The sequence below is a fragment of the Pezoporus wallicus genome, unplaced genomic scaffold, assembly GCF_028554395.1.
Source record: "Pezoporus wallicus isolate ANWC-B61680 ecotype Strahan unplaced genomic scaffold, APGP_CSIRO_Pwel_v1 contig_4710, whole genome shotgun sequence".
In the NCBI taxonomy this organism is placed as follows: Eukaryota; Metazoa; Chordata; class Aves; order Psittaciformes; family Psittacidae; genus Pezoporus; species Pezoporus wallicus.
In genome coordinates, this window is record NW_026640647.1 from 1,644,678 (window position 1) to 1,659,669 (window position 14,992).

The following is a 14,992-nucleotide window of genomic DNA, read 5'->3' on the forward strand; positions in this document are numbered from 1 at the left end:
CAGAGGGAGGAAAGAAGTTGGCTTACAAGGTTGTTGATTACCAGGTTTGTTTAACATACTAGTAATCTTTAAGAGCAATATAATCTCTGATACTTTCTGGATTACATATAGGCCTGCTGACAATCTATGTGGTTTAAAAGACTCAGTACTGGTCTGGCTCTGAAAGCAGCACGTGTTATTCCCAGTTCAGCCACTGAAGTGTGATGCAACTTACAGCTTTTGCCCAGTCTGTATATCCAGACCCTGCTTCACAGATTCTATTCTCCTCCTCACTGTGAAAGAAGTGTCTCACAGTACCAGGGTGCACCACACTGGAGTCCTAATCTTACAATTCGTGCCTCTAGATGCTACTGTAAAACAGTTGCTGATGATATTGATGAATTATGACTTGTTTTTTTCATTCTGCATTAGTCTAGATCATAAAGAATTAATGTAAAAATCAAACCAGAATAAGACATGTGTATCCAGGGGCCCCATACAATTCCCACTGAAGCCACTAGGCCTTGAATGGAAATTGAATAAGGCTCTGAAGCCGATTCCACAAAGGTGCTTACACACTGCCTTGCTGGGGATCACAGAAACACCTAGTGTGATAGTCACCCACAGTAAATCCATTGGACTATGAACGCAAGCCAATCAAAAGAGCTAAGAATACAGATAATGCAGGGAGGGGAAAGAAGTGTTCAATGTAAAAAAGACACCAAGGAGAGGTGTTCTTAGCACAGTAAGAGCTATAATGAAGTACTGCATCTTGAGTTTGTTGCTGTTTGAAGGAAGCTAGGAAACGAGCAAGAATTCATTATAAAGCTGCTCAAGACCAAAACATGAATCACTGGGTTCTAAAAAAACCCAGTTGTCTAGAGAACAGTGTAGATGAAAATGAATGGAATGTCTTTAAATTACTCTCTGTACAAATGCTTTCACATTCATTCTTTCTGCCATTGATTAGTATCTTTCTGGGATATGGGCTTTTAAATAATCCCACACCATACGCTCAGCTTCTGCAATCAAAACACAGAAACAGCTCTTGATTATGCATTTTCAGCCTTCATTTACAGGGAAAAATGTCTTCTGCAGTAAGAAACTTGAACACCTACTGTTCTTACCCATTTACTGGATATCCCCAAAAGTGCACGCTGAAGGCTCAGTAATCAAATGAGATTAAGTTTCCCCCATCACTTTACAAATAAGGGGACTTCTGTATGCTACTGCTGCATAAAAAAGGATTAAATCACCTCTGGAAAGCCCTCAAGACCATTAAAGTGCTAAGAAGCTGGGACCTCTCTGATCCCAGCATCCCTGACAGGAAAGCAGAAAACCCTAAATCCTAAATAATAAATTGAGAAGATTTCTCTGCAAACCGAGATAGAAACATGCAGAAGGGAAGTGTGACAGGGAAAACACAGCCTCTGGCTTTATTGTTCCCTGCTCCTGCACTGTCCAGTTTCCTGAGAAAAAAAGGCTTGCGCGACCACATGGTGTGCTTGTGTACATCTCTCCATTGCACCAACCCCTGCCCAATCATTTCTGAACCCTTAACCAATTACAGTTCCATGAGACAAGAGGTCCACTGAGAGAGAAGCAGTACTGAGAGCTGAAGAGGTGTTAGTCATGGGGGAAAACACCTCAAAGCAAGAAATTTGCCATGTTCCAAGAGCTGGAAAAAGACAATGTTCTTTACTAGTTCACAGTTTATTTCCTATTAGATGTGTACCTTCCAGACCAAAGAAATCCAGCCACAAGATGCAATTCTGCTGAAGAGGTAGCTTCCCTTTTCTCACAGCTTGTGAGTGATACACAGCACCACTAAGGGAACCCATGAGAATAACATGGAGGGGCTCCAGCAAGAATCAACATCCTCATCCTTTTGGACTTGTAAGTGCTGAGAGGCAGAGATTCCTGCTGCTGAGGACACTCCTCAGCAACTGAGACCGGAAGATCAGCCCTTACAGGTGCTTTCAAGAAGTCCATCCACTCTTTGTCTTTTTAACCAGAGTCTCCTAATCCATGCCCAGGAGGCATTGCTCAGCCTGCCCATTGCCCACAGCGGTCCCCAAGGGCTGCAAGGAACCTCCCATAGACAGACCATCACAGTTGCACAAACCTTAACCTTGCCAGAAAGTCTGCCAGCTCTGAAAAACACAACACATAGATGCACCACAGAGCACATAGGAATGCCAAAGTGTTGTGCTACCCCGCATCCTGCTGGCACTCTGACAGCAACAAGAAATGGGTCAGATCAACAATATAATGGCTGTTCCTAAGGATTCCCACTGTCCGATATACCTCTGGTCCCTCACTGCAGATGTATGTAGCACTTCTGACACCTACAGCATTTATCACAGCCCCATTCTGCTGATTCAGGCAGAGGTATGGCCAGCTGGGAGGGTTCTCATGGTCCACCGAAAGAGATGCTGCATTGGTTAGCAGTTTGTTAACCAAAACTGAAGAAGCCTAAGAAAGGAAAACTTACGTAAAACCAGCAAACACACACAAGATTGCCCAAGACCTCAGGCTTCTCGCAGAAAAACATCCCACTCATGATTGTTGGAGTGGATTTTACAAGACATCCAAATGTGATGACATCCAAAATTTATTACAGCTTTTACAACAAGACTGTGTCTAGTAAAGAGTGATGTAGTGACAGCATTTACTTCATTGGATTTAGCTTCTTAGGGCACATAAATATACTTTTGTACTTTAAGAAGAGCCATAGCTGCCTACTAAATCTTGAATAATACAAGGCAGCTTTGTAGACCTTTAAACACATGCACCAACTTGGTTCTGTTGCCTTCACAAATCTGCTTCCTTACTATCTGCCCAGTCAGTCCCCAAGGCCCTGTCATGCTCACCTTTTGTCAACCGTAGCTTTTAAAATGAAACTGTTTGGAAATCATGCTTTTAAATTCCTGTACTTTTACCTAAAAGGAATGGAATTAATTAGTTTTAGAAAGTGGCCAAGTTTGTTTTCCCACTTTCCCAGTTATAAAACAAACTAAATTTTATCTGTTTTCCTTAGTACACACATAATGAATTTTGCACAACTATGTTTGAAAGCTGATTGACTATATGTGTGAAAAGTATATCATAAATATAAATTAAATTGTAGATTTCCATTAAGCACTAAATAAGAAACTTCTTTGGTGTAACAGTTTAAAAAGACAATTTGAAGGACATTAGAGTAAAATAGGAATAGCTGGACAAACCTCCTGAAAATTAATAGCAGCATTTTAGGTTGTGATTTTGGGGGAGAGACAAACTTAAAACACATTCAAGTGTCCCAATGTCCAGAAAGCAGCACAAGTCCAATATTAGAAAGTTAAGTCCTCTGCTACTGCCTCACGCTCATGTTGTTGACTATTTCACAGGTAAAAATAATACTTTACCCACACATTGCACTCTCTAATATACTGGCTACCAAAACTACACGAGGACTAGGTGATATTTTGCCAAATAATGAGACTGTATTTGAATAACCTGATTTCAGCCAGCGCCAGCCATAAAACTGGGTAAGAGCCCAGACCTGCTGTCTGTGTCTTATGCCAAAATCTGGCTCAGCTCCTGATGGCTGCCCCAGCCAGAGGAGACCAGCAGCATGTCAGCCTGATGCTGATCTTGCCCCTTCCCCTGCCATGGGGCTCCTAGATCTTGTTCAGGAGGCTTGGGCAGAAATAAGTCTAACTGCTAAGGACAACTTTCCATAGCCACACAAACTAGCCCTGACCCACCAGCCCCCTCCATGTTAGTATCTCCCAAAAGTTACATTCCCTGCCCCAAAGCAGGGCACTACAGCAGTTATACTTCCATGAAGGATCAGTCACAAACCCTGGGACCAGTGTTAAACAAGCAAACCCATAAATGACTGCACTGAGGAAATAAAGACAATCCCCAACTCAAATGCAAGTTTGCCTACATTTCAAGGTAAGCGATAAAGGGTTTGGACTATTTCCACTTTCATTTTTGCTGCTGCTATTCATAGAAAAACACATTGTTCTTTCCCTGTGACATGTCCTTATATCTTTGAAAGAATGCTCTATGTTACCACAAAATATTTGGCTTGAACCCTCCAGTGAGAAGGAACCAAGGGTTTGTCTCATGTTCTAAAAACAAAAGAAACAGTACCCTAAACATAAATCAAATGAGTGCAGCTGTAACAGTAGATGGAGATAGAGCTCCTAGCATAACCTATGAATAATTTGAAGTCCTATTATAAGTAACACAGCTTTCTGAATTTCCCTAGAAAACAGCACGTCATTATTAGGTTCCAGCTTGACTAAAATGCAAACCGTCACTTTATTTCAGTGAAAAAGCTAAGCAAAAGACAATATGCAGTGTAAGAAACAAAGTGCAAAGCACATCCACTTAAAATCTGAAGTTGTGAAAGACAATGTGTGTACACATAAGCACAGAGATACTAAAAGATAGCTCTTACCTCCATCCCCAGATCCTGAGCCGGCATCTGAGAAAAGAACAGAAAGAAATCCATATTCACATGCTACAGTATGTCCTGTAAGCATGCAAAGCGTAAGTATATTCAGCATAAGTGTATTATATTCAGTATAAGTGTGTTACAGTGTAGGTTATATTTGATGTCATCCCTGGGTAAACTACAGAGATCTAATCTAAACATGTTTCACTCAAGCCATCTTTCTCATGTCTCAACTCTTTTTCTGTAAAGTTTCTATATCAGACTAAAACAACATAAGCCCTGGAGTGCTGAAACATCCTCATAAGCCTCTGCCTCATTTTGCTGTACTGAGACTGATAAACCTTTGCTGCCAACAGTTGTGCAAAGTTACCTGACTTGGCCACTACTAAGCCCTCACCAAAGAGAATTTTTAAACCTATCTGTTTGAGGCCAGACCAATTGGAAATTAATGTCATTATCTTTCCAAAACAGTGACATCTCATCAGATCTAGTTGGAATAAACCACTGAAATTGTTATTATTCAAAGTATTTAGATAAATGACTGAAATGTCTTTTTTTTTTTTTGAGGTTGTTGCTGAGTTTCAAAATTAAGTGCTTTATTTTTTCCCCTGCTCGATGGTTTGTTGGCTAGAATGACGAGAGTCACAGATTTAGAAAGTGCAACGTCACAAAACTGCCAGCCCTGGAGCTTCATTACGAAATTTTCTAAGCAAGGCACAGCACAGAGTGCACACACATGTAGGGTTACCAAAAATAACCCCTAAGAGGAGTTTCTTTTGCAGGGAAAAGAGGGAGGTTGTCAACCCATCCTCCCCCATAGTGAAGGGGTTACCCATTTATCAGCATCAAGATTAACAGAAAGAGTTTGGAAAGGGTGCTTTGAGATTACTCTATGAATTGTTAGATCCAATTTACTGACAGCAAGGTGTGGTGGATCTGAAGTGGCTTGTACATGCCATCATTGCTCAAAGTAAAAAAAAAAAAAAAAGAGGGGAAACCCCTTATTTAAATAAACTTGTCACAAGAATAGCTTAAAGTGGTAGATTTACACAACAATACTTCACAGGAGAGGTGAAGAAAGAGGAAAGGGGTCTTCATTACATTACAGAGCCTCATGGCTCTGGGAAGTGCTGTTTTACCAGGTGTGCCAGGTCTCCCCAGCACAGAGAAAGAAATGGACACCTGCCTCCCACAATGAATTATCATATTCCCTGGCTCTCTGGAGGAAAAGGACCCCACGTCTCTCCTTATGCCCCTACCCTTTGATGCCCAGACCCCTGCCAGTGATGGCCAGGAGGGCTGCTCGCTGCCACACTTCCCAGCAGCCCAGGTCTCTGTTTCTGAAATCCACCATGTTCCAGAGAGAACGCTTCCAACATGGCCATTGCCAGTAGGCAAGCAAGGTTAAGAAAAGATGTTACATTATCCCTTTAATCAAGAAGTTTGAATCAAAAAAAGATGAGTTGCTGTGCTGAGACAATTCACTATGTTGAACAAATCCTACGCTACAAAAGGTTTTGTCAGCCTGAGCTCTGTTTAATACCAATTTATAGACAAAAAAAAAAATAATCAAAAAAAAAATCAAAATGCAGCATGTGGTTTATTTTCTTTCCTCTTGAAAATTGTCAGGTAACAGCTTCAGAAAACAACATTTCCAGGGAAAGAAGTTGATTTTCTCTCAAGTGTATGAAACACAAAATTATGGCACTGCAAAAAGTTTGTCTAATGCACTTTTTATTGTCTCCTCCATCCTCAGCCAGGAAAAAAATTCTTATTCAAGTTTAAAGAACTCTCTCAAGAACAAAGACTTACTCCTCCTGCTCTTTTCAAGTTAACTTCACTGCCCACCTCTAACAGATACTGAGTACAAAAGAAAAACATCAGGAACCCCTGCACATAAGCAACTCAGTTTTCCTGACTGATTTTGCTCATTCACCTTTCTAGCTCTTTCAAAAAAGCAGAGATACAAATACCTCACGATGCTCAGAGGCAAGACAAGATATCTCAAATGACAGTTTTCACACACATTCTTTAATGAATTCTTCCAACAAGTCCAGGAAAAAATCCCAGCTGTTGCATAGACTTGTTCATTAAGTGTGTTTTGGGCCAAGTCTTCAGCTGGTTAGGCTCACGTTAACCTGTGGTCTATTGAATGATACCATCTGGGATTCTGGTCCTACATGCGTAAGAAAAGACCTAAGAAACTGGATTGCAGGCAGTAATGCTCCCGTTCTATCTCTCCAGATTATAGAAAGGTTTGTGGTAATCCAGATGCCCATTTATCAGACATCTGCTCATTTAATCTGCTTCCAGTTACTTGTCGTAATAGCTGAGGAGTGTATGCAGCACACAGAATGATCAGGAGCACAAGATACATATTAAGAACAAACAACTTCTGCACTGCACTCTTCAAAACAGCATCAATATCATAGACAGTGAGCATATACGAACTTAAAAGGGAAGGATGGCAGCAATTTCTCATGCCTACAACTGTAAAGAATTAACCTGTAATGAATTCAAAGCAGAGATCCAAATGGCTTTGGCTACCCACAGGTTATTTTACTCAGGGGCATGGCAAGGTCAGCGGGCAGCTTGGACCATGTTATACGTACCAGTTGCACATGATCCTTCAGACACCAGGAGTATTTCACTCTGCTGCTTGCAGGCAGCCTGTTTCAAGTAGCATTCATTCTGGTAGGTGTCGCCATTGGAGCCACACACGGGCACATAGTCATTGTTACACTGATGGGAACGGACAGAGAGAAGCAGCATTAGTCACACAAGCTGGGTGGCTCAGCATCCATCTAGCTACCCCTCTGCCCCCTTCCAGTATTGATACCTTGGGAAAACAGAGAGGGACATGCTGACCCTCCTCTTTACGTTTACAGCTAAGAGGAAGAGAGAAGGGGGATTTTTAAAAAGACAAAAGGAAGAGGACCGTAAACCAGACACGAACAGGTTATGGGAAAGATAATCTGAATGGCAAAACGACCAGTAATTGCCACCCTGAGAGGTCTCTCCCTGCAGAACGAGGTGGGGGCATTCCCCTGGGAAGCAGTACAGGCAAGGCACACAGCTCCTTGCATCTGCAATGGCAGCTCACGTGTCTCCACTGGATGGCTACAGACAAACTGTAATGATGAGGCTTGCTTTTCCCCTCCTCCAGCACACCCCCCCACCGCTACAGAGTCAGCTGCCGCATACACAAAACTGTGTCCGCCTGTGTGTGTATAACTATTTAAGTACTTCGCTATAATTAGAACTGATTGGACAGGCTGAAATTATCCGAGACACCTATGATCAAAACCCATCCCTCTTTCCACAGGGAGATTCGGCAAGCTATGTCTGGGATGCTTCAGGAAGGTCCAAGCTCTCCCCACGGTGGCCAGCAGGCAGGAGTGGCAGCACTGCAGCGAGCCAAGACAGAAGTTACTCACACCACTCACCCCTCCTTTGGCTCAAACTCCTGCCCAACTCTGCAAACTACCTGCGCTTTGTTCGCTCTACCAATGGCAGACAGCTTTGCCCTCTCTTGTTCATTTTAATACAAATAATTCCATTTTACACTGAAAATTTGGCAACATACTGGGTGCAGTTATCATAAGATAATCACACTCTGAGGCTTAGAAATACTTGGATGTACCCTGTACATGGTAATTATACCAGGGATATGATTATCTCATGATTACCACACTCCTGGTATGCCTCATTGTTTAATTATAACAAATGGGATGAACACAATTATTATTTACAAATGCTCACCTCTGCTTAAATCCAAATAAAAATTTAAAAGAAATCATACTTTGTCTTTAGCTATATTATGCCACAAAGTGTCTGAGGTGTGTTCATCAAGCACAACGTGAAATGCAGAACTGAAGTTCCAGGGATAACATCAAATAGGCTTCAAAGTGAATGACTACCGAAGTGATTAACACAAACAACTGCATAGATTACATTAATTGCAGGCCTCCACACGCAGCAGCTGCTAAGAAATTATTCATACTTGGTCAGAGTGACATTTTGATTGGGCCAAATCAAACGACATTTTCCTTATGCATTGTATTTTCTTCCCAAACTGCTGCCCACCCCCAGCACTCTCTTTCCTTGGAATAAGAACCAGCAGCCACAACAGTAGAAATCCACTCCTAACGAAGGGCTCCTCCATGCAAAGATTTTAAACAGTTGATTAAAAAGTGTTACTATGCTATTTTCACCATGATGTCCTCAATCTGAGCAGAAAATGCCAACTCCATCCAGAAGCTCAACAGCAATTTCTGGAGGCTGATATGGAATATTTAACCAGGACAATTAACACAATCATGCAGATTTTTAAAGCATGAAGGATCAGACTGTGCTTGCTTTAGACATCCTATCTGCTTGTCACCCATGGGACTTTTTGCCAGAGCAATCTGTGCAGAATTTGGCCCAAAGTATCTCAACAAGCTCTGATACATTCAGAAACAATGTTGGATCCCGTTCTGAAGAAAGACAGTGACAAACTCTCTGCTGGTTTCGCCCAGAGCAAGAGACGGTCTTTTACACTGACTCAGCTGCAAATCTGAAAGGCCAGGCGGCCCTACATTAACAGCATACAGCATCACGAGTGCGATCCTGATCCACAGAAACAAGTGACAGAGCAGCTATGAGACAGGTGGGAACTCCTTCCAAAGACTGGCAATTTTAAAACACATTTTGAGAGACACCTTGGCTCCAGACAGGAATTATTCTCCCCGTAGAAGTTTCCCTGTCTCTCCTGTGGCTCCCACCACATTCAAGCTTGGCTTTGGCCAGTGGAGGTAGAGGGTACTTCCATGATGAGTACAAGTGACACAGCCTTTTCTTCCTCAAACTGCTGGTCAAAGCTGTATTTCTTCACCTGTTGCTCACGCTTCCCACCACTGCTGCCTTTGGACAACTAGTATTGGGATGGAAGAGGCAGGAGCCACAAGAAACAAAAAGAAGTTAGATCTTCCAGGTGGATCCGGTCTTGGCTTTGAGCTGGGATGGCTCTGAAAGCCACCAGGAAACTGTAGTGGAAGTTACCCATAAAACAATCACGGATGAGAAGGTTGTGATGTTTGTCACCAGGATTATTCCTAATCCACTAGAACTAGACTCTTGTGCTTGACCACACTGAATCTGGTACTCGCAGCTCTTCACCATAAAATACTTCTTACTAGTACTGGAGAATATTAGACATTGTCAGTTTCTTCAGTCTACTGATGCATTTTTGGCATTGGTTTAGGGCTTAATAGCCCAAGCCCAAGATGTGGGAATGCTTCTCTATCCCACAAGGGCTGATCAAGGAAATCCATGTCAAAACTCCCACTAAACCCAGCAGCATAGTGCCATGCTGCCCACTTCTCTCTCATTACATACACATTTTAATAATACAGCTGTACAGCAGGGAAGTGGATGTATCCAATTCAGGCAAGTATCAGTCAAAGGCTGCCTTTCACAGCATTAGAAGCCTTGAATGCCCACTATCACAAGGGACAAAGCAGCTTTGTAAGCATTGTGGTCTGCACTGGGCACTGAAAGCATAAGGTTTGCTTTATGAAGAAAATGGTAACTTGTTTAACTTCTCGTCCTGGTATCACTGTTAAAAGTGTCCCACTCTCTTGAATTAACTACTCCTAAACGCCACCTACGGCTTGAATGAAGTAACATGAAAATATATTCTGGAAAGATAATATAAAGCTGTAAATTGGCCAGGTGCTGTCCCAGCTCCACAAACACTGAGGCATGTGAGGGATTCAACATGAAAACAGGACTCCTCCTTCACATAAAAACCAGTCAATGTTCACAGTCCTCGTGACTGAAGAGAAAAGATACGTGACTGATGGAAATACAGCAGCATATTTTTGGATATGTTCATGAAATCTAAGAGGGAAGAGAATCCAGGTTGCCAGAACTATGGCTTTGGGCAGACTGGGATACAGACCCTAGCAAGTCATGTCTACAACCGTGTGACTGCTGGCACAGCTCTGCATCTTCTGGTGGACCCTTTGAGTTTGCCCTTTGCAGGGAGGGAAGGGGTGGTGGTTTTTCCCTTTCTCAACCCCACTGCTGGAGCCAGTACCAGCTCCATGCCTTCCCTCCCTGATGGCACTAAGATGTGGGCTTGCCCCAAGCATGGGTCTGCATTTACAAATCAGAGCAGGGCATGGTATTTTACAACAAAATACATGTCTCATTGTGAGAAGTCAGTGAATGAGTTATCTTTTTGCAGTAGAGTACAACAAGAGAGCCAACCAATATAAATCCTTTCTCACTACATGCCTGCTGTCTCTCCAGGGACAGAAGCCTTACTCAGGTGTTCCCGAGCACTCTGATCATATTCAGCTTTTCAAATAAAAATAAATTCATTTTACCTCCACTTCAACAGACATGGTGCACCTGTGATTCTGGTTTGGAGAAACCCAAACTGAGAATGCCGCAGCCCTGCTCCCCACTTCTGCCTCCCCCAGCCCCTCAAGACACAGGCTGGCCAGCCCAGGACTTTTCAACAGTATATAGAGGCAAAATTAGCTTTCTGTCCTTGTCTATTATCTCAAACTGCAGTTAAAGCCCCTGGCAAATTGTGGAGAAAACATAAAAAGTAATTATAGTGATGAGGAGTCCGCTATTGATTTGCTCACTATCACCCCAGAGAGCTGCAACCGAAATGGGGGACCTGAATTCTGATGGGGGACCCCCTTACCCTTATTCATGCCATAAATTACCTGACTGGCTCTGCCTTACTTGGCCAGCCTCAGACACTACACCAGAAATTAATTTTCTACTCTAGTGGCGTATCTTTTTGGCTTGTCATATTGTCCACTGATGTTACAAGAGAAGTTAAAATGCCCCCAAGCTCTGCCTGTATCAAACGGATGCCTTTGACTAAAGAAGCCCCCAGGGCTGCACCACCCTTGGCACAGGATCAGCCACAGGTAATTTGCCCTCCAAGGTTACAGTCAGCCCTGTGGCTCCGCAGGGGGCTCAAATCAAGACAAAGAGCTCCGAATGCTTACAAGGCCTGATCTAAATGCCACTGAAACCAAGGATCACTACTGATTTCAACCCATTTATTTGTGATCAGGCCCACAGTTGCTCAACTCATTCTTTTAATACCCTGAATCACGAGGGACCAGCATTCTGCCTTGGGAAAACAGCGCTCCCAATGCTTTCTTCCCTGCTGATAGCAATATCCGAGTTTGTTCCTTCTAGGTTATGAGTTCATTGCTTTATGACAAATGTCAACGCCAAACTGGGACCAAACACAAGACCCAAGCACTCTGTGGCTGCCCTAAGTTCCCAGTGCTCATGGCACAACATCTGTCCTAGCTCACCACCAGGCAGTGGGACAAGTCATAGACATTTCACTTCACTACAGATTTTTCTTAGAAAGAGAAAACAGACTAACTCTTAAATCACTGCATGTGCTGAGCCAAGGCAAATGCTCAAAACAGCATTCTCACATTGAATTTTTGATTACATGTAAACTAGAAATGGAATTAAAAAACCCACAGTCAATATGAATTTGCTCCCAACATGGGAAACACAAAGCACTTTAGCAAACCACTGTCTTGTTCTTATTATAGAAAATTCCTTCTCTGTTTTAAATGAAAGAATTTATCACTTGGTGGGTTTTTTTTGGTCCAAAGACACATTTGGCTCCAGAAAGATAAACAATACTTGTCATACTTCGAAGTGAATAATCTACCAAAGCTCAGTAATAACTTAATCATTACAGATGTGCACAGTCTTGAACTGTGCACTATTTGGCCCGCTCTATTGTAAACATTCCTATCAGCATTACAAGTTCCACAACTTTACAAATCCACATCAAAATGCAAGAAACCACAGGGGCATAAACGCACATACAACACGTGCTTGTACATGCTTAAACTCCTTTAATTTGTTCAGGTTTTATTCAGGTCATTATGTAAAGCACAGCTGTTTTGTGAGTTGGCTAAAACATATTAAATGGAATCCTTCATAATGAAATCGTCTGACTTCGAGAATGCCTGAGATTTAGATGTAGCTGCAAGAGGAAGAGAGAAGGAATAGAAGGAAAAAATACCCTCCTACCCAGTAATAGGCCCCCTTAAAACTAGATAAAACCTAAAGGAAGTTGATGATTTTGGAACAGAGGGATTGCTCCTTAATCTGATCAGCTAGGCAGATAAACAGGCAGAAGCATTGTCACTATGCAGCCCTTCCTGAAAATATTGCATAAGCACATTACAGATCCATTTCTTTAACTAGATCAGAACTCTGAATACAATAAGCCATGATCTGTATCAGAAATGAATTTAGTAAGGACTCTAAATCCTTGTTAAAAAGGCAGAGATGAAAAATCAGAAATGCACAACCTGAAACTGCAGACCCGGAGGAACATTTAAAGCCACAGCGTCTGCATTTTCCCAGAGAAACTTATGTCTTCTTGACACCAGTTGGTTCTCCTGCCAGCTTTTTTACATGCTGCCAGGTTTTCCTTCTAACTTCTCTGCACGTAGAGAAATAAATTGCCAAGTGATAGGTTATAAAGGGAGATCCTTGATTTGTATTCTCATTAGTGAATTAGGGAGCAAAATATCAATCTTCTTACCTTGAACTGACAGACACAAGTCACACTGTCTCCAATCCTTAAACACTCCCCATCAAATTTACAGGTATTGGTGTCGCAGAGAAAGAGATCATTTTCTCTGTCATCGTAACCTCAAATGTAAAGAGGGAAAAAAAATAGATGTCAGCTTTGGTCTAGCAAGGGGAACAATATGGGATGATTGCATTTTAATGCACATAGCACAATAACCTTGTTGATGAAATGATGGAGTCCAGATTTTCTTTTGTCCTTCCCTGTCCCCAGTTTTCCACTTTTTCTCTTGTTTCTCCCTTACTCTTTCTCTTAGTCCTTACCCCTCGCTACCTCACACACTTTTTCTCTATTTCACAGACTCTATTTCCTCAAAAGCCATCCGGTAGTTATGCTATTTCATGGCTCTGGCTTGGAAATATCAATGTATCCCAATCCAATCGCAAATCTGTTGGACAGAAGTCCAAACTGGAATTTCTCCAGCCCATGATGCAACAAAGCCCCCAGTAATAAAGACAAACAGGCTGTTTTCTGTGATGGTCTGCCTGATCCCAATGAAGTCTGATCACCTCTAAGTTAACAGGGAGAAGTGCCAGGTTCCCCACGAGCCACTGAATGAATCGAGCTCTCTGCCTTCATTTTCTCCAGGAAAAACCAACAGATCTGACTGAAGATTCAGTTCACGAATACAAGCATGAATTTCAGATTTCGCTAGCTGACTTCCCACTCCAACAGCATGCAAGGTATTAAACAAAACAGCTACATCAGACTTCAAACCCATTAAGATCCAAATCCATTGATTTTTTTCAGAAAACATGTGAGCACTCTTAATCGTCTCGCTACATGTTTGAAGTGAAGAGCTTACAGTGGCAATTCCCCCCCAGTCTAACACGTTATGTGCGATGCACACATTACCTCAGATAACGTTCTTTCTCTCAAAAGGCTATTACAGCCTCATGTCAAAACTACTTTGTGTACTGGAGAAGGGCCGGCTGCTGACCTACATAGGAAACTCATTATAAAGGTCAGCCGGACTCTAAGGAGCAGGCACCGGGTTCCCGGTGTCGCGGCGTCCCTACCCCGATTTGCTCTCAATTCGGTGCGCAAGGCAACAGCCGCCTGCAGGATGCGCGCACACGGCCCGTCTCCCGGCACCCCGCTCCGCAGTCACACACAGAGTTGCGCTGTTTAAGCGCGGAGTTGCGCTCCGGCTGGCCAGGGAAGCCGCTGCGATGCGCACCGGCGGAGGGCGCGGCTGTCGCGCCCGGCCCCGCGGAGCAGGATGCAGCCAGGTGCCCGGGGGCTGCGGCGAGCCCCGGAGCCCCGCACTTACTGCCTTCCCCATTCTCATGTATTCCGCGGGACGGGCATCGCCCTCTGAAGTTGTCTCCCCTGGGCTCTCCCGCGCAACTTTGAGCGCCCGGCGGGGCCGGACGCGGGATGCTCCGGTGCTTACCGGAGCAGTTCCAGCCGGTGGGCGTCTGGCAGTCGCTTAAGGAGGTAGGGAAGGCCGCCAGCTTGTCGGGGCGGGCGAGGACGAGCAGCACGGCGGGCAGCAGCAGCCAGCAGCAGCAGTCGCAGAGCGTCCAGCCGCCGCACTGCCGGGGCGGGGAGGGCTCCCACGGCACCATGACTTCCTAACTCAACTCTCCGGCTGCGGCGGCGTGCCCCCCGGGCGGCGCGGCGGGCGGCAGGGACGGGCGGCGGGGCCGCTGGGCATCCCGGGGCCCCGGCCGGCGGCGGCAGCGGGTCAGCGAGCGGCGGCTGAATGCGGGCGCGACGCTGGTGCGAGCGGCGGAGCCCGGCGGGGCGGCGCGGGGGTGCGGGCGGCGGCGGCGGGGCGGGGAGCGGCTGCCATAGGGGCCGGGCGGCGGAGAGCGGGGGGAGGGCGCGGAGGGGCCGCCGCCGCGCAGCAGCAGCCGCGGCCGCCTGCCCCGCTCTGCCGCCCGCATCCCTCTGCGCGGGGGAAGCAGCAGGTC

The 14,992-nt window shown here is 44.4% G+C and overlaps 1 protein-coding gene across 2 annotated transcripts in view; it reads right to left on the reverse strand.

Annotated features, from left to right (window-relative positions):
• The window catches only part of TMEFF2 (transmembrane protein with EGF like and two follistatin like domains 2), a 127,564-nt gene extending 112,809 nt beyond the window's left edge, over positions 1–14,755 (reverse strand). Inside the window, exons 1-4 of one of the 2 annotated variants that reach the window (XM_057419788.1) lie at positions 14,470–14,755; positions 13,026–13,135; positions 7,042–7,171; positions 4,433–4,459 (exon numbers count right to left, since the gene is read on the reverse strand). In XM_057419788.1, coding sequence (XP_057275771.1) covers positions 4,433–4,459; positions 7,042–7,171; positions 13,026–13,135; positions 14,470–14,644 — 442 coding nt within the window. In that variant the 5' untranslated portion in view covers positions 14,645–14,755. The remainder of the gene's footprint in view (positions 1–4,432; positions 4,460–7,041; positions 7,172–13,025; positions 13,136–14,469) is intronic. The other variant, XM_057419787.1, reaches the window with a different exon arrangement.
• Positions 14,756–14,992: the final 237 nt, after the last annotated feature.